This window comes from Rhipicephalus microplus, chromosome 2 (genome assembly GCF_043290135.1).
Source record: "Rhipicephalus microplus isolate Deutch F79 chromosome 2, USDA_Rmic, whole genome shotgun sequence".
Taxonomy (NCBI): Eukaryota; Metazoa; Arthropoda; class Arachnida; order Ixodida; family Ixodidae; genus Rhipicephalus; species Rhipicephalus microplus.
This window is the reverse complement of record NC_134701.1, coordinates 211,795,041-211,815,343: the sequence shown is the minus strand read 5'-3', so window position 1 is coordinate 211,815,343 and position 20,303 is coordinate 211,795,041. Positions and strand designations below refer to the sequence as shown.

Here is a 20,303-nt window from a genome sequence, read left to right as displayed (position 1 = left end):
CTTCTAACTCATGATATAGGCATCGCGGATTCGCCTGTCGAACCTCGCCGTGGTTTTCCTGGTATCACGTTACCCGCTGAAAACGTTGCTTCAAAGCTGTCCTCTCCGCAAGGGCACTTCTTGTGAGGAGAAACCCCCTGCTGGTGATCCCTATTGAGAACGTCATCATGGCACGGGTAAGCATTATGGAACCGAATTTGAGCATTCTGCTATTCAATGAAATGTCGTTGATCATGCTGGAACAGCGACATTTGCAAAATCCTTATGTGCAGAAAAAACAATTTTATGCATTGCGGCACAACGTACAGTCAACAAGATTGCGCGAATTCAATATCGGAGAAGCAGCGCGTATTGGGTCTGACCAGCAAGAGTAAGCGCATGTTGTGTTAATGCGGAATTGAGTGCAAATATTTTTAGAACTGTACAGCTAATGCGTGTAAGCGGCCGGACATATCTCTAGAGCGTTTTAGGTAATTGTCGAAAAGGTTTCAGCCCTACTGGCCCTTGTTGTATTGTCAGCATGCGAATGGTAGTGCTTTGTCAACTACCACGCTTTCCGGCTGCTCAAAACGCTTAAACCTGCGTGTACGCATGTCAGGACCCTATAGATTGACCTCGCCAAAGCTGCCGTTGCTATAACGCATGTTAAGGAACCCCACGTGGTCAAAGTTACAAGGTCTAATCAAGGTCGAATCTAAATATAACAATTTCACACTAAGAGCTTGCCCAAGCGGCGGACCTTGCGCCTTTCATCGTTGAAATGCAATTTCCGTGTTGCTTCTTTATTTCTTTCGCTGACTTCCGCATCTGCGAACATTGGGACTTCCTGAAGCTAACGAACGTATACGCATAAGACGTCGTTAGCTCCCTTCATCGTGTTGCTGCACAACCTCGGAATTGACTGTATCTACAACGGCCCTTTCGCTTCAATTTATCGGTGAATATTTCCCGTATGACGGCTGTTTCAATTCCGTATTTCGAAAACAATTCTTCATTCCCGCCAGTGTTCGCTTTTAAGCTGTAATACCCTTTTGATTGGAGTAAGAGGTAACACCCCTTCAGCGGTGGTGGCCGCGTTTGTGCGCGCAACATTTTTGTGCTAGTATTGTGAAGTTGTGGCCCAATTAGAGCTATATTAATTGAGCATTAGACGAATTGAGCCTTCTGCTGCGTCAGTAAGCCAAACTAATTGCGCCCTCGTTTGGAGGCGATGATTTTATTCTTTTATGTCAACACGGAACATGACTGCAGACCTAATATTGGAGTACTTAATACCTTGCTATTTGCAATTAATTACGGAAAACATACAAAACAACACAATGCCTCATTCGCTTTCTCGAAGTGCTCTATTCAGTGCGTGGGAATTATGGTACGTCAATTTGACACACTTCTAGACAGTGCATCATGATTCGCACCTGAAGGGAATATGTTTTCATACGAATGTGCTCGATGCAGCACCGACGGAAGTGCAATATTGAATTGTGTTACGTAATGTTAGAAATTGTGTCCCGTATTTCCGGATAACTGTCTCTGAGCCAATGCATGCACCAAGATATTGCGGAGTCTCTACGCTGATGTGCTCCTTCTATTTTCGCGAAAGATGCGCATATTCCATAACTTTCTGAGTGATATCATTCTTGCCAGTACACACACACACACACACACACACACACACACACACACACACACACACACACACACATATATATATATATATATATATATATATATATATATATATATATATATATATATATATATATATATATATATATATATATATATATATATATATATATATATATATATATATATATATATATACATCTTATACAAAAGATATCAACTTTTGCAATAGTCACATGCATTGCACAAGAAAAATCTCTCTTTTCGTTCTTTATAAGGCGTTAAGTCACCTATCACCTAGGAATGGTCTTATACACTTTTCGGTTTTCGAAACCCAGAAAACTTTCATTCTCCACTTTGCTTAAAGCATTCTGGTTCTACTATACAATGATATTGCTTATTAGCATTCTCTCACAATATATACTGAACTTAGAAATAAAACTTAGTACACTGAGTTTTGAAGAACAAAAAAGACCACATTAAGGATTTCCACACGCGAAAATGACCGATTTCACGGCACACCATAATGAGGGCGGTTAAACTATTATGGTCTCCCGTGGTTCCTTAACGCGTATATACTTAAGTCTAAATGCATTATCGCAGTTTGCTCTTCTTTGTATTTCGCTTCTATCGAAAGTGCGGCCGTTTCGGCTGAGTTAAAACCCACGACCTCGAACTCGGGAGTGCAACGAACCACAGCTGCTGAAATAGAGTTATGCTTTCAGGGGAACACGGTGATTGTTTTTCATGGATGGTATACTTAATTCACTTCGCTTCCTGCATCGCAGATGTCATTTATTTCATTTTCTGCCAGTTTCGCGGATGATTTGCGCGTATATTTTTTTCCAGCAACACATACTTACTGCTTGTTTTAAGCAACAAATGAGGTTTCGCTGTATTTTTTTGTTACGCTGTGTTATAGGAAATCTCCCGTGGGTGACCCGTCAGCATTCTACTCCACACATTAAAAATTAAGTGCTTGGATTTTCTTATCAATTGCTCAGGTGATTTCGACGACAAAAGCCCCTTTCACGCGTTGACTTTATTTCTTTTGTGGTAGTTGTCCTCATTTTACGTGTCATATCATTATTTGGTATATTTATTGTTATTATACTTTATCCATGCACGTCCTGTAATCTTTATATTTCTTTATGCAATCCGAGTGACTGTACGCGTTGAGGATGACCTTTATCGTAAAGTGCAACTTTTCGGCCTCGTCGCCAGACGGTCACATTCGGCTTCTCACGATGCATTCAAAGCCCCGGCTCTCACACTCATCCGAAGTTACGATATTGAACGCCGCAATGGGCCTGGGGTGCTAGTCGGGACGTTGCCACCTCCTGCCATACTGTCGAATACCACCATTGCCCAACTGTGATTGGCCTGGAGTGCTACTACGTGCACCCTCTCCGATTCGCCTAAAATGCCGCCATTACGAAATAGGACAAGATGGCTGAATTCGGCGATGCCCAGGATAGCCCCCCGAGACACCAAAGAAGGTAAAGAAAAAGGAACAAGGATGAAAAAAGGGGGGAGGCGGTCTTGAACAAACCCACCTATCGTTGAAATTCGAAAGGCCTTTCCGATATCTTCTATACGGGTCGTTTCAGAAGAAAACTAAGCGCCGGTATTCGAGAAACATATAGTATACTGATCTCCAAAGTGATTGAAATCTGGACGCTGATTCTGATGTGCATACTTAGCTGGGGAAACACAGTGCTACATAAGGACAAGGACGAAAGAACACAATACACGGGGCGAGCGCTGAATTTCGTTCTCGTCCTCGTCCTTACGTTGCTCTTTGGTTGCGTGCGTGCAAGAAGCGAGTGGTGTCCGTGAGCGAAAAATGTCGACGAATGCAAAGAATAATAACACGCGAGGTTCGAGCCCGAATCGTACCCGGGTATTCTGCGGGGCGGTGAGGTATTCTATAGGCGAACCACGTGAGTGCTTGAAACCGCTTCAGAAAAAAAAAGACCCGTACGCTGTCGTCATGTCGGGCAAGGAGTCAAGTTGAAGGATACACTATTTCAGGTGTCACACTATGCACACCAGGCGTCACACCATCTTAATTGCTTAAGGAATCGGTGGTTGAAAGCTGCAACACATTACAAAATGCATAGTTATAATTTATCATCATAAGCATCGGCCATAGCAGATCAACAGTGTGCAGCTATTTACGCGCGCGTATTGTTTTACGGAGGCATAGCTGGTGACCTCGGAACTGTAATTGCAGCAGGCGCAAAATGGTAATTTATAGATGTTGAGTCCATCACAACATGGTTCAGGTGTCCCGACAAGAGCGAAACACGCCAAGTGAACGAAAAACCGATGATAACGAAGCCTGACAACACTAGCGCATTGCACTCTTGAAGTCGAAGGTTAAGTGCCCTCCAAGTTTTTGAGGCAGCAGTCTGACAATACATTTTAGAGAGCTTTAGTTTAGCGCGCTCAACGGCCTATAGCACACGCATCGGCCGAGAGGGAGCACGGCTGCGCATGCGCTGTACGTAAGAGAGATACGTGTGTCTGCGCACGCGACGGATGCTCTTACGTTGCGCACGCTACAGACGTTGGGTACCTTAGCAGTGGCTCTCGCAAGATCTCGAACAGCCGAGACCAAAGCGGACAAGATGGCTGCGGCCGACAACACTACGGTGGTCGTGGCAGCGAACCAAGCCCGTGTGAATTTGGGTGGATTTGGAGCTTCAGTAAGTGAACTAAAACCACCAATTGAACAGGTGCAGTGGATTGGGATCTCTGCTAAGCTGGAGCGCAACGTCGGACTATTGGACAACGCCTTTTACGAAGCAGCAGCAACGCGATGGTGACGGGAAGCATCCGCGACGGATTTGTGGGTTGTGTATGGGGCGTCCGTCGTGTGTGTGATCCCTTGGAATTGTGGTGGTTGCTGCGTGTGTCTAACCGAAAAATGTCTGAATGATCGCTTGCAAAAGCATTCCAAGAGTTAGAAAGTGAAGGTTAGTTTTGGTCATGCATTTACTGTGCATGTAGAGGCATGTACGTGTTCTGCGAAGCTCAGGTGATTTTTCTTGGACACGGTGCCCTCATCATTGTGAAAGCAACTTTCAAGGCACGTGAATAATGACACGTAAAGATGGTGCTTTCAATGGGGACATATTTGTATTTAGCGTTGAGCAACCCCAGTTTAGTTCTTTTTTTTTTGTCTCGTGATCTTAGAGAACGTCTGTAGCAAACAATAAATGTTTAATTGTTAGTAAGCGATCGTCTTTGCCGTCTCCGTCCCCCATGCTGCTAGTTCACCAAGTCTCAACACCCCAAACCACTAACTACCTTGGCTAAAAAACAAGGTCTTCAAAAAAGATCACCTTGTCTCATGCCCTGACTTGTGTGTTGCATCGACCAATATCGGTTATTACAACTTCTTGCCTCTACACGAGGTGGCGTGAAACGACACCCAAAGACGGGCCTGTTGACGCTCAGGTGCAGTACACGTTTCAGATGTTGCGCACGGTAAACTAATGATGTTGGACGCAGCCTTAAACGTAACGTACGCAGCGCGTTGCGCACGTACAGCCTTGCGTACACTAAATGAAAACTCTCTATATATGATAACATGCATGGAAATGTGTTAAAGTACCTTATAATTTTCTAGTTGACATACATAAATGCCGTAGTAGAGGGAAGAGATGCCGTAGTAGAGGGCTACGGAAATTTCGACCATCTGGTGTTCTTCAGCGTGCACTGACATAGCACAGTACACGGGCCTATGCCGTACCGCCTCCATCGAAATTCGACCGCCGCAGCTGGGATCGAACCAGTGACCTCCGGGTCAGCGGCCGAGTACCGAAACCACTGATCTACCTTAGCGGACGTCCACTGAAGGAGGCGTTCCGTAAATAGTAGGTCTCGCGGTGGGGCTAGATTGTCTTCAATATCTGAAAAACGTTCCTTGAAGAAAGCTTCATGGAGTGCAGAAGAGTACACGAGCGCTCCACTGACCAACTGAAGCTTAATCTTCGAATGCAAATGTATGTATGAAAGTGAAAAGCTAAAAAAAAATTAACCAGGTCAAAACAAAAGGAGAAACAATACAAACCTCCAAAGTCGTGAGATTAGTCTTATGGTATGAAATCTTTTTTATATTGTCTCAAGTAGTTAAGGCCAACAGAAAACTATGCTGCAACTTTTAATCACTGTCTTCTCTTTAACCACAGTTAAAGGGATGGAATTTAAAAGGCAGTATCATGAATACTATAGTTATTGAAAGATAAAAAATACAAAAGCGATCAAATTTTGTATATCATCACGATGTCGTTAAAGTTGAACTGAACCATACTTGAATACAATGTCACATAATCTAAAAAAACTGACATATATTCAACATATTTAGTACCTCGTCAAGCGAAAGGAGAAGTAATTGTTATTCGTTTTAACGCGACCATCATGACAAACAGCGATAGATGAATCCGCCAGCGCTCGTTCCGAATTCCAGTTGGTATGAGCGGCTGAATGGAAAATTTCCTCGGCAAGAGTGAACGAACCCGTGCAAAACAAAAGCTGTCCCATTGGCGAGACGAAGGCAAGCGCTGACCAAGTCATTTCCTATTTTATGACAACACACTGACATTCCTGTCTACAGCTGCCACGTGCACGTGGCTGTCACATCAAGTTTTTTTTTTTTTGTTACTTCGATGCGTGGCAACGCATATGCGTGCACCGTTGTGAACACTGCCGTAAGGCTGCAATAACCTTTTCGCTCGTCCGCTAAAGTTGGGCAGTGGTGCTGGAATGCTCACTCGAAGGTCGTTGGTTCGACCCCAACTGCGGCAATCTTATTTCGGTGGAGGCAAAACGGTAGAGACCCGTGTTGTGTGCGATGCGATTGCACGTTAAAGAGCACTAAATTGTCGAAATCTGCGGAGCCCTCCAGTATAAGGCGCTCTAATAATCGCAACTTAGTTTTAGGGCGTGAAATTTGAGATATTATTGATAACCCTTTCGCCCACTGAACTCAATATGTCAGTAGGTAAATTTTTTCTTCAAAATAACAGGGCGTGAAAAACTACAATCAAACAAACTTGAGACGTCTACAATACATTTTTTTTATGTAAAAGCTCAACCTGGAGCCTCACTCAGAGCCCGCACGAATTTCCTTCGACAGGACACGCGCGCTCTTATCCCTCCCCCGCCACCTCAAACAGGACGGGGTAGCCCAACCTATCTAGTAACGTTGGGGGTAGCCCTTGCACGGACTTTCACCTCTACGTGGAACTGCTGAGGCTTACCGCTGGGTGCCGCGCTTGTTCATATGTTCCTCTGCAGTGGTATGGGCACGCGCATACCACCTATATTTATTGACGCGCCCAGCATTCAAAACGCTCCCGTCTTCTACTCCTAGTCGGCCTCTTATACGCTGTCCCACGAACAGACGCTATCATTGAATGCACGACAACAGATACAGTCAACCAAACAATTGTTCATTTCATGCACAGGACATGTTCTCGCAGCGTCCTGTATAAAACGCAAATACACACCAAGCATCGCGTCTTAAAGTCTGTCCAGCTATGATCAATGGACACAAAATTAACACCACGAAACAGTGTTTTGTTTCGTACGTAACTCGGGTCTTGCCGCCTTAAATCAGGTCTACCTAGCTATGGTCATCGGACACACAACAGACACCACAACACAATGTTTCGATTCACACACAACAAAAGCCTCGCAGCACCGCCTTTTTGACGCCCCCATTACACACCACGCATCACGCCTTAAAGCGGGTCTACAACGCAGCCAAGCAATCACCAGAATAAAAAAAAATGAAACAATATATGAAGAAGGACGAGGCCTAGACTGTCGGCGCGATCTTTCTTCACGTGTGCCACGATGTCCGCGGGAAGCGATAATCGGCCGTCGCGAAATCAGAGCGGCTGCGCGGACAAATATCTTGTGTCAGGGTTGCGCCATGTGCGCAAGGTCGACGCCGATATGTGGAGCGAGAAGGCATCGCTTCGGTGGGACTCCTGTTCGGACTTGCCGTCTATAACAAGCGTCGTCTAAAGCCTGGTCATCTCTCTATCACTGCATTGTCTCTACAGAGCTCGTGCAAAGCGATAAGGATGTAAAGAAAACGGGTGAGGAGGTTGTTTGTTGAACTGGAGGAAAAAAGTTTCTGCGGCGTTTGGAAAGACACGACGAACATCAGTCCGTAAGTAAACTCCCGAAAATAGAGCGCTGGCCGGGCATGGTCGAGGGGAATATAGATATGGGTCACGAGTGTGCAATGCTTAACTAGAATAAGGAACATGCTAGGCGCACAAAAGACGAGTATGATCGGTGGCATGATTGTGAGGACAAATCCTCCGAAGCTTCTGAAAGGCTTCCACTGCATAAACAGGGTTTAGACGAAAATATGCGAAATGTTATCGAAAAAAAAAGAAAGGAAGCAAGCAACGAGAACTGCGTTGTGTGTGAAGGAATATTTGTTTCGTCAGGTGGCGTTTCGTGCACGGACACCTCCGTCAGTCCGTGTTGCAGGTTTCCTAAAACACGCATCTTAGACAAACATGCGCATGTTACAGAACAGTTCTCGCTCGACCATATATATATATATATATATATATATATATATATATATATATATATATATATATATATATATATATATATATATATATATATATATATATATATATATATATATATATATATATATATATATATACCAAAATTGATTTGATATGTGGGGTTTAACGTCCCAAAACCACCATATGATTATGAGAGACGCCGTAGTGGAGGGCTCCGGAAATTTCGACCGCCTGGGATTCTTTAACGTGCACCCAAATCTGAGCACACAAGCCTACATTTCCGCCTCCATCGGAAATGCAGCCGCCACAGCCGGGATTTGATCCCGCGATCTGCGGGTCAGCAGCCGAGTACCTTAGCCACTAGACCACCACGGAAAGGCTATAGAGCAAAATTCAACATGGCAGAGGAAGAGCCACTGGGAATGTACATAAAAAATGCACAAATGCACGCACGTCATCCGGATGAAATGCTTTATTGAGTACGCATGTTCCCAAAATTGTGAATGAAACAGTGAAAATGGCGGGAGTGTGGGTGTGCATGCTCTATCATTGGCCCGTATTGGAAATCACGGAAAATGGCGGGGTTGCTTACTGTAAATTTAAGGTAATCGACTTACTCGTATCTGCGCAAGACCACGCTGTATCTCTCCCCGTTCGAGGCTTTAACCACCTTCAGAGTGTGACTGAGGCGAAGGCTTAATTATATATAATTACCATTCCTGAAACGAAAATAGTAAATATCCGCTTATTCAATAAAGTAGTTTACAGCGCGCACTTAAATACCACTTCGCATATCTCGCATGCTTCATAATTAGCAAAACTTCACCCAAACCTGGCGCTTCCACGTGCAAATTATTCAATTAAATGACTTCCCTGATGGTGTCGTCTGTACACACGACCATGCGGAATTCAGGAGTCAAATACTATCTCTGACTGTTTTTATTACCGTAACTTGGAGCCATGTTAATGCATTTCAGAATGATATCATGTAGATCCACTCAAATTTGCACAATACATACGAAGTAAGTTATTTTGGCAATGTTGCATCCATGTTATACCATATCTACAACATTTTCCCATTGTATACTCCTTAGTTCTTGAACTTCTTTTTTTTTTGTTTCTTCTCGTGTTGTTAATAGGTATTGTACATACTACACCTATGTCTGGTCTGTTAATTATATGTTAATAAGTAAAACAAACAAATAAATGGTATAATATAACTGGCACGGTACGGATCGAAATTGGGAACATCGCTGGTCCCTGCGCATTTTCCGCTTTCCGTGTTGAATTTCCGTTTATACTTCACAATGGTATCGCAATCTAGACGCATTGGTCAGCACTGCCGCGCTCCTTGATAACAACGTGACCGAGTGACACGACAGCTGCGAGGTCTGGCATTGTGTGTTTGACAGATTTTTTTTCGTGCTCAGTGGAAATGTTGCAGCTGGTATGTGTGCTATAGCATAAACCTATATACAGATTCACGTCGCGTAATTTTTTTGCTTATCTCGCTTTTTGTTTGTTTGTTTGTTTATCTTATTGCCCGACAGTGCAATGACAGGAAAATGCGCAAAGAAAGATAGAATAAAACAGGGGATACTATACGGGTTGAAGCTGGCTATGTGTGGTTATGTGATCAAGTTACATAAGGTACCTCATTGAGAGTGACGTTACCACGTCGACAACGGTATGTGTCGCTGCTTGACTCATGATTTGTCGTGTAGGCCTGTTCGGAAGCCGGGAACAGTACGTTATTTGAAGGACGCGCTCACGTGAAATACAGGGAACTCTCAACACAATACTTCAATTTAGCGCGAGATTTCATTCACACTTGTGAATGACGTGATAGACGAAACTGCTTACACAAAAGAATGGTGGAACTCATCAATAACGTCTGCACTCATGAACTGAGTGCTTTATTTGTTTGAATATGTATATATCCAGTTTTTTTTTTTCGAACAGATCGGTTGGAACAGATGCACTCAGGACTTTTCGACGTGAACTGAGAGAAAGTTAATGATGTGATGTACGTTGGTTTACGGTGAACGGATAATATGGCATGCATGAGTATGGTTTCTCAACGTAGTTTTTGTTAGTGAACTGAATCCTTTGTCTGTTCAACATACCTTTAGTAAGGTACCAATGTTCGTGTAGTACCCACTGGCAAAAGAAAATGTATTGATTGTTTAGCGGTTGGTGACGTAGTTCTAAAACCTGCGCTAAATGCAGCTCCACTATACTGAGAAACCCGAGAGAGAAAGAGAGAAATCAAGGAGATATGCCCAGCCAAAAAATTAACCTACACAGGAAACGGAGAAGAAGGCGGGAAAGTGGCTACATTACCAACTGTTTACTCACGCACGCGAGGCTCAAGTATATAAACTCATGCGGTCGCATACTCATGTTACAATCTTACGAAAAATGCAATATACGATAAACTAACGTGCAATAACTGCTTGTAGTATTCGCATTACACTCGCATCATGTTCATGAATAAACAGTTGGTCGTCTAGCCGCTTTCCCGTCTTCTCCGTTTCTTGCGTACGTTCATTTTTTAGCTGGATAAATTTTCTTGGTGCAATGCGCCAACTAGCTCAACAACGAGTGTTATTAGAGAAAGAAATTTTCATTGTGGCAGAAAAGCTGGGAGGTTGGCCGGAATCTATTTCCAGACCTGCTACCCAGCGTTAAAAAAGGGTGACAGGTTGGAAAAAAGAGGATACAGAAGGTGTTGGCGACAAGGAAGTTGGTAATGACCTTGGCGAAACCGATGAAACAAAGTTGAGAACGCTGCCATTCTTCAATAATTTTGTCGGTTTTCGTGCGATTCCGGCACATTAACAGGTTGACCACGTCGTCCGCTGTTCCCTTGAGCACGTGACCAACCTTGCCAGACTCCGACACGTCGTTGTCGACTACAAAGACTCCTGAATATACGCGATGTACGGTTTTGTGGACGTCCGAGCACGGATGGACAGCTCTTTCTTTGCGTCTGCCTTCCTACCCATGGGTTTCCCAAATAAGCCGCACAGCTTTTGCCTAAAAGTGTTCCAACTTCCGATCTCCTCCTCATTATGCTCGTACCATGCCTCTGTGGTGCCTTTCAGGTAGAACAGCACGTTGTCCAGCACCAGAGTCGGGTCGTATCGATTGATCGCACTGGTACATTCGTAGTCAGCTATCCAATCTTCGACGTCAACTTCATCCGTACGGCAGGACGCCCCAGGGTGTTTAAAATGCGTCAGCACGTACGTGGGCGGTGTTGTGGCCATATGCAGGCGTTTTACCGTGGCCGGCGCAGGCGTTGCCGTGGCTGATGGACAAGTGGCCATGACATCAGTACCGTCTCCCGTTCATGAAAGCTCTGATTGGACGACCACTGTGGAGCTCCGTTATGGAGCTCTTCTTTTACCCCGCACTTCCCCCAAATTGTTACGGGGACCACGAATGCACGGAAGACAGAAGCGAGTGTAATTTACAATATTTACAAGTAGTTGTGTCACCGAAAGGATGCCAACATCACGGCAAGTCTGCTTCTTCTTCTATTCGTCTGTAACCGCGGGCTCATGCACGATGCCTTGTAATAATATGTAGCGACTAAGCGCCAGTGAGGAGGGGGGGGGGGGAGCAATCTTGCGCTCTGCGAGGGGCTGGCACTCTCTCTTGCGCGGCGCTGATGTCGACCTCATATTTCCGAAGTTTGTTGCGTGATTTGAAGTAAATTATATTGATTACCTAATTGTTATTTCTATTAGTCATACTATTTTAGACCTCCTCTACTTTAACCCTGGTTTTGAGTATTTTTAACCATGTTTAGCATTGGCCACTTTAGTGTGAGCATGATCACGCCACAGGAAATCCATGGTTGCACGGCAAACTGGGCTCTTAAAGTGTTGTGCAATACAAATAGCAGATGGTCATTGAACCCAGTGCCGCATAGGGTACTGGTAAGGCCGTTTCTGAGCTTCGTATACTTTCGACCACATTACGCGTCACGTGTGGATGCGCAACACATCTCATATAACATTTACCTTTACCCAACTAAATCCGTATACTCGGGTTCGTGCAGGCGTTCGGACTCGCTTCAAGGATTGCGTCAATACCATGGCGCGCGGATCCGCTTCTGCAGCTGCTTTCTCGCGGGTGTCATATCGAGCTGACGTCATTCTTGAGAGCGCAGATCTTCCGTGCTATAGTTGGCCGATCGTCGATGAGTAAAGCCTCGTGGCATGCGCTTCCGGCACCACAATGGCATTCGAAGCTGCCGTGTCTTGTTTCAAGCTGAATCTATTATTTCTACGTATACACTATAGCACCCACATCCTTATTTGGGTTTGTTTTGGAACGGAACTCTTAAGGGCCCGTTCGCGCGTTGTGGCGCGTCACTGTTATTGCATGGCGCCGGCGTAACCAAAGAGCGAACGAGGACAAAATAGAGTGAATGCGGAGTCTGTCGATATACCGTGAGCCACTGGCATTTAACTTCGTTGTCTTCCTCCATCACCCGCGCTGGCCCCTTTGACCGGAGGTGCTCGGTGGATTTCGTGGCCTACGGGTGTCCCGTCCGTGATGTCCTCTCTTCGACGGCTGCTCGCCGATTGGGGCCTCGTCCATGGACTTCCGTCTCCCAATATTTTACTTTTCTCCAAATCATACTTCTCTTTTCATCTCTTTTAATTCCTACTTATTCCTTCCCTTGTGAACCACTGCATTCTGAGGTGTCGCACTTTGCGGCAGACAGCGGTGGAATTCACATTTTATTCATTCTTTTTTTTTCCTCATTAAAATCACTTCTAGCCACCCCCCACCCCGACCACTCGGTTGGAGCTCGTGCGATGCAGGGCACGTGCAGAGCTGGACCGTGTACTGTGGCTTGCTTCGTGTGTCGTAACAGGGCTGTCAGCATTTCGCTTGGTTCGCCTGCAATGCTCAGCGGGGTGTGCGTAGCGCACGAGTGCTGGTAGTTTCTGTGGTAACTGTTGCAACTGCGGACAGCCGAAATTTCAAACACTGTCGGTGTTGCACAAACACGAAGCTGTGCTCAGCATTCGCATTAGAGAGCATCGTAAACTTTTCGTGTATGCTTGTATCTGTCGCTCATTTTCCTTATGTTTGTCTTTCCTCGCTGAGCACATCGACGGGATACATATGCCACCTATAATCTGGTTCCGCTATTTGCTTCTCACTTGAGTCCCTGCAGAGAACGTTACGGTGAGAACATATTCGCATATTATTGCGGAGTTTTCGAATAGGGGCCCCAATAGGGACCCAAAGCACTTTGCGTACGCATGCTTTGGGTCAAGCAGAAGCGAAGAATAGGGTCCTCGGCGCTTTGAACACCGTCACTTCAGTCGGCGCCGTCACGTTTGTCTGACCCAAAGCTTTTGGGGCATTCTTTGGGGCTCCCGCTAAATTCAAAAAGTAGCGTTCCCAACGCAAAACCCAACCGCGGTTTGGGTTTTTCGCATGTGCACTGGCCTCGACGCTATTTCTTTGGGGCCCCAAACTTCGTATTGAGTTATATTCAGATTACATATGGAACTAAGTATACAGGTTGTCATTGCAAGAAAAGGACAAGATGGAGTGTTCAACCAAGCTTCGAGTATCTAATACACTACTTGAATATTTGCCAGAGCATTCCGAGGGCTTCCTTGCGACGCTTATACTTGCGCAATAAAACCTTACTTTTACTGCATAGGTCTTTCCGAGCACTTGAGAGGGACTTGTACGAATCTTGTCGCTGACATTTTTATGGCCAGCGCTTATCGACGCGTATACAATGAACGCATCGTTGGGTGCACCGTGAGTACATTCCTTCTCCTCACATTCGATGTAGTGACCCGGAGAGGCACCTGGATGAGTCGGGTGTGGAATACACTCGCGAAGTAGGCGATGAAGGTGACACGTGCAACTTCAAGGGCACCTTTGAAGTAATACAGAAAGGCGTTTTGCATATACCACGCGAAACTCGGCTTACACGACGCGCATGCTAACCCCGCCTTTTTTTTTTTTTTTCTTATCGCGCTGACTACCCGATACAAAAGGAAAGAATACATCTTTATTAAGCATATGCTGCACCTCCTATTCGGATGCCCTGAACGAGCAATTCTCGATGTACGGTACCTTTCGCAGCACTATCCTACCAGCGTGGAGAAATAAAACCGGGGTTTGGTAAGAACTCGAACGTTTGAACAATTCAAATAATACGTCCGTTTCGCTGACTGTGTCAGTCCGCGCGATCTGTGTTTTCGCGTGACACTGTTCGGGCTTAAGCGGCAGCTCGACTGCCGCTTCATCGGAGCTGACGCATCGACATTGCCTGAAGGATATATACACGCATACTCGAACGTGATAGGGCATTTGCGCTGCCCCGGGGTCTTAAAAAAAACTCCCTCCACACAACTGCGTGCGAGAGCCGTATAACAGCTGCGCATAGTTTCACCGTTCCGTTCGCGCGATAAGTGCTCCGTCATAAAAACGAAAGTGTCCTCTCTAGCACAGAACGGAGTCTGTCGAAGTCTGTGCTCGGACGTCGTGCGAAGCGGTGCAGACGGAGTGTGGGTGCACCCTATTGCACACTATACTGGACATTGTTATAGGGAGGCCGCTATGGGGAGGTACGTCTTCAAGCGAACTCATGGCTGCATCGTGGAGTACAGATATGTAAGTATATGCACTTCCGGGTTCAGTTCTTTAAGGTAGAAAACTTTAGTTCAAACCAGGACATAACCGCAGAGAAAAGGGGAGAGAAAAGTTCAGGGTGTAGGCGAAAATTTTTGAGGAGGGGAGGCGGGTGCATCTTTTTCATCTGAAGTGAGGGCCGGGCAGTCAGATGTGTCCGAGTGTCATTTTGGGGTCTGTGTGCCATGTCAACAAAGGGGGAAAATGGCAGCATATCCACGGAGTGAATGATGGAAAGTGGGGTGAAGCATTCGTCCGTCCATTCGTTCTTGCTTCCGTCCATCCATGCGTGCGAATGTGTCACCGTCCATGCGTCCATCCGCCCGTCCATGCCTGCGTCTGTTCGTGCGTCCGCACATTCAACTGTGCGTCCATCTCTGCTTTCGTCCGTGCATCCACTCCTGCGTCCGTCCATGCGTCCATCCGTCCGTGCAGCCATCCATGCGTCCGTCCATGCATCTGTCTGTGTGTCTGTTCGTCCACCTATTCAACACTCCAAGTACCACCATCTCGCATCTTTTCAACATGTATTCTTTATATAGAAGCACCGCCATCCAGCGGACATTCCAAGGACTGAACGAGAGGAGGCCCACGCAAACTTTCTCACGGCTTGCACTTCGTGTCTACTTCCCACCTTTAACCACCTCGAGTTCATGGTATACACTAGTTCACTGTGTTCATGGCACTGCGGCCAAACGCTCACTAAAACTTTCTAAAACCTAGGAGGTTACGCCCAGCGAGTATAACGTAGCAACCCTTTCTTGTCTTCTGTGCGTTGTTGAACAATAAAAAATTCGCTAAAAAGCCGAATTCTCCTAAAAGCCAAGTTCTGCTGTCTCTCATTCCCCCTTAGCAGCCATTGGCATGTACATGGAGCATTATCTTTTATTGTTCAACAACGCAAAGAAGAAATCTCTCACCTGCACCGCCTTGGAGGTCAAAATGTTATACTTGTTTCACACTACTACAACGGCTACTAGGGACAAACAGGTGCCGCTAGAAGGAGCTTCGCCCCTAAAATTGTGTCTGTGGGGAGGGGAAGCACGGGCCCAGTGTGCCACCCTACCCTGGCTACGCCACTATGAGAGCTGTTTTGCTTCCCTTATAGAAGAAAACAGTTCGTTAGCTCCATTGCTTGTTTCATCTTTTCTTTGAGGTCCGCCTAGGTTAGAGCTGAAGTTTTTCACCTCTGCAATGTTATGCACCAACTGAGCCAACAAAACCGAAGTAGTATTTCAGTTCCTTGAACTTAAATATTGTATACAACAGGGATCGTATTTTTCGGGGGATTCGGGTGAATGAGTCTAAGCGTGCAGAAAGGTCTGTATACGGTCGGGACCAACGTTGCTTGTGGGTGATTAGCCCATATATGAATATTTTTTTTCCTTCTAGCATGCTCCCCGTATATATGTAGGAGTGCTAAAGTAAGCCTGATGTATACGAATCAACTATTTCAGAAATAAAAAAAAAACGCGTGTATTTAACGTTGCATTACAGCTGATAAGGTGGAGCAAACATGGACCATCTACAAGTTCTCAGTTCTTTAAACATGCGTTCCTAGCCAACGTGATTCAAAGCCGAAAAGTCATGGCAAGTACCTAAGTGTACAAAAAGGTGCGTCAGGTTCCATGCCACAAGTTTAGAGCAATTTGTAAAAAAAGATTCTAAAATTCTTATTTGGGACTGGAACTCGTACGCTTCAAAACTGAACAACGGTAACCCGTAGACGATAAAAGTTCTTCCGCTACTGCGCCTTAACACACTGGTTTTATTTTTGGGACGAACCGTCTGCGTATCATATTGAAGCCCACTGACCCCAGAAACGCTGGCTTAATGTGGCTGGGTCGTGTATATATACGTACTTATTTAATTGTGCTTTTTTTGTGTGTTGCGAGTTCAAATACCGGAGTACTGAGATAACCCGTAATGTATAGAGGCTTGGACGAGCTTCTGCTATATATGCCATTTTTTTAAATGAAATATAGACGCAAATTCAGTATATTTTGGTGATTTACTATACTGGCGGGCCTTGTCCGGGAAGATGAACCCACGACCCCGTGTTAAGCTGCACGTTGATATCATGGCGGCTCCCATTACAGATGATAAACGGCCGCGGTTCTATAGAACATATACCTGGTGTATGACCATATAGGTACGAGCTTAGCCATGGCAATGCAGGCAAGAACTCTCGTAACATCGCCTCATGGTCACCTGCTCGTCTGTTTGGGCGACTGGTTTTCGCCCTTCTAGGCGCTCAGTTATCGACACTTACTGCTACATCTTCGGCTCCAGTTTGTGCGAAGACATTCTTTGGGTAACTTCGGCCTCAAGTGACACGAAAACCTTTATCTACACAAGTACCAGCCATTATAGCGGATGTTTCGAAACACAACAAGGAGCGGTAAAGACAGATATAAGTATTTCTTAATGCCAAAGAGAGAGGAAGAGAGACATAAAAGAGGTACACCTTACGGTACCCACAGTGCAGCTACTGACGGTAATACTGTTTTAGGGGTGAAGCTCCTTAAGCCGTGGGTCGTGCGTCCTCGATGAATGTAGTAGTAGTAGTAGTAGTAGTAGTAGTAGTAGTAGTAGTAGTAGTAGTAGTAGTAGTAGTAGTAGTAGTAGTAGTAGTAGTAGTAGTAGTAGTAGTAGGTTGATTGTTGAAAATTTATTGGACTATTCACAATGTGCTCTCGCTGGATGGCTTCAGTACCGTGGTAAAAAAAAACCAGGGTGACCTCAAACTGGTCAGCTTGTTACTGGTGGGTAGCCACCTCTCGTTTAGTCTTTGGAATGTCCGCTGGATGGCGGTACTTGTATATGATGAATATACGACGAAAAAATGCGAGATGGCGGTACTTGGAGTGTTCACTACATTGATTGGCTGACGGAAGGACATAGATACAAACAGACGCACGGACGGAATGATGAAATGATGCGAGGTGGCGGTACTTGGAGTGTTCACTGTATGGACGGACGGACATACTCACAGACAGACGGATGGGCGGATGGACAGACAGACAGACGGTCACACGGACAGAAGCACGGATGGACGGACGCTTCACTCCACTCATCATCATTCACTCCGTGGATATGCTGTGATTTTTTAATAAGTTCTGCGGCCCTCGAAGTGACGATTTTCTCGTTATGATCTAGACTATGCGGCAAGCTTGATGTCTCTAGATGCAGCACGCGAGGGTTTATTGGTTCAGCAACAAGCCTGTCCCCAGAGTTCACGTGATATGGAACTTTAAAACAGAAAAAAAAGGACTTGTGGAGGTTCCGGAGGTTGCGCATGTATATTTCTGATTCGAAACTTTCACATACGGTGGCGTCGCCATGCGGCATCCGTCGTAACTGTCGTTTGGGGTATGCCCGCGCAGCCAGCCCATGCCATCGTTCTGGCAGCCTCACTTTGTTGGTTCACTGATGCTTTATATTTTGTCACTGGTAATTTCTGCTCCAGTTATTCGGAATTCAGTAATGAACTGCCGAAGTCGGACAGGTACTGCGAGTCGTAGTAGCAATGATTTACTCTTCATTGTTTGCTTGCTGAGCCAGAAGAACCACGAAATATGCTGGATGCCGCTGTAGAGACGCCGTGCAGTCAAAGGCGAGGTTTCCTGCTTTGCACGAGCACGGTCGCTCGATATTCCGTGGCTGTGGCACGAGAAGCGTTCACAAAGTTGTACGTACATTCCTGCACACCGCAGGCAGACGATGGGCCCGGCGTTCGAAACTTCTTTTCCTTTATTACACGCCGCACATGCGTTTCTCAGCACGCAGTGTGGAATATAATACATGCTAGAGTCAATGACCTTCTCAGCAAAGCCTTGAAAACACGGTGGCTGCAGCCGCCGAAATTGCTACGCAGTTCGAAGTGACGGGCACATCGGCGGCGGCTGCCGGCGCGCCGGCTGCACGATCCCCCAAACGACGTTCATGTTGGGCTTGCACTAGCGCCCTCTCTATGCAGTGAAAGTTACGAATATATTTGTGATATACTGTACACGATAGGTCACGCTCGCCCTGGCAGCATAATTTAGTGGTGAAACACCTACCTTATAGGGTCTCGCCTCATCGGCGTGCCATGTCACTGTCCATCAGGAATGGGTAGGCACTACAAAAAATGAATAAATCCCCCTACTCGCCATCGGTTCAAACCACGGAGCAAGACTATATGCACATTATGAGATAAAGGTTCGCCGTTGCTGCCTAAAATATTTTGTTTGGCTTAGCAGAGCTGTCAAGATGTGCGATGAAAAACAGAAAATTGCTTAAGTTTCTTGTGCAGAACCAGATACACAAACGTGCACCTCTACGGTGAAGTGCCTAAGCTAGTGTTGGTTTCGTTAGTTATCTTGCTCACCATAGCGTGTTGGTTACTTAACTTTATGATGCGCCTCATTAAGAGTGAGGCCCAAGGGACGGCGTTCAGCTCTCCCATAGCAGAGTACCGGGTACTCTAATATCCACTTTTTTGTAAACACAGCAGCACATGATGCAGCCTCATTACGTGCGAGGCCTAGGAGACGGGTTTCGGATCTCCCATAGTAGAGCTCCGAATACCTTACATCATTAAACAGTTTATCTAAACACACGTAACGGGTGACGTCTTTATGCTCTCTCATAGCAGTGTACCGACTACTCCAAATCATTAAACACTTTTTCTATACCAATGACACATATACGTTGGGGGAGCCTAACTGTAGCTAGCTACCAAGGACAATAGCATTCGAGCGTTTTTCGCAGCTTGTCCACGAGCTAGCCGTCTTCACGGTGTAATTCTTGCCAAGACGGCCTCATCAAGTGTGAGGCCAACGGGACGGATTTATGCTCTCCTGTAGTAGAGTACTAAGTATTTTAAATTGTTAAGCACTTTTTCTAAAAACATTCAGAGTAAAGTAACGTGCGTGTAATCGGGATAGCTCACTGCTATGCCTTAGTTGAGTACGAAATACTAGAAATCGGTCAACACTTTTTCTAAACGCATGAGGTAGTGAAATTTGACTGGGACGGCTTTCTGCTCTCCCATGGTAGAGTACCAAGTACTCTGAAACTTTTTTTAAACACTGTTACTGCTGATTACGTAATGGTTATACAATTTTAAACAGGAGGTCCTGGAGCCTCTTGCATTCGTACCTCCTTCTGTATATTTATTCTACATGACACTACTTTCTGTACTAATAATTTAAAATACATTTTGCGAACTAGCAATGTCGAAAAGTCATCTATTTGAAACATCACTTATTGAATCATATCTGCAAAATGATGGTGTGTTAGTAGACCGGTGGCAAATAAAGCAGCAAAAAGTGAAGATTTGGATGTGGGAAACATCGGGGGAAGTGGTTATGTTGTCAGAAGGAAAAGAAAAGAAAAGTGAGGCCCGTAGCTGTCTGCTTCAGGGAGCGACACCTCAACAGT

General features: G+C 45.4%; 1 protein-coding gene across 3 annotated transcripts in view; it reads left to right on the top strand.

Annotated features, from left to right (window-relative positions):
* The window catches only part of LOC119170432 (proton-coupled amino acid transporter 1), a 76,391-nt gene continuing 56,088 nt past the window's right edge, over positions 1–20,303 (top strand). The window contains exon 1 of one of the 3 annotated variants that reach the window (XM_075875557.1): positions 1–176. In XM_075875557.1, the coding sequence (XP_075731672.1) occupies positions 168–176 (9 nt within the window). In that variant the 5' untranslated portion in view covers positions 1–167. Of the gene's footprint in view, positions 177–7,658; positions 7,817–14,714; positions 14,859–20,303 lie in introns of those variants that run through there. The other 2 variants (XM_075875562.1, XM_037421593.2) reach the window with 2 other exon arrangements.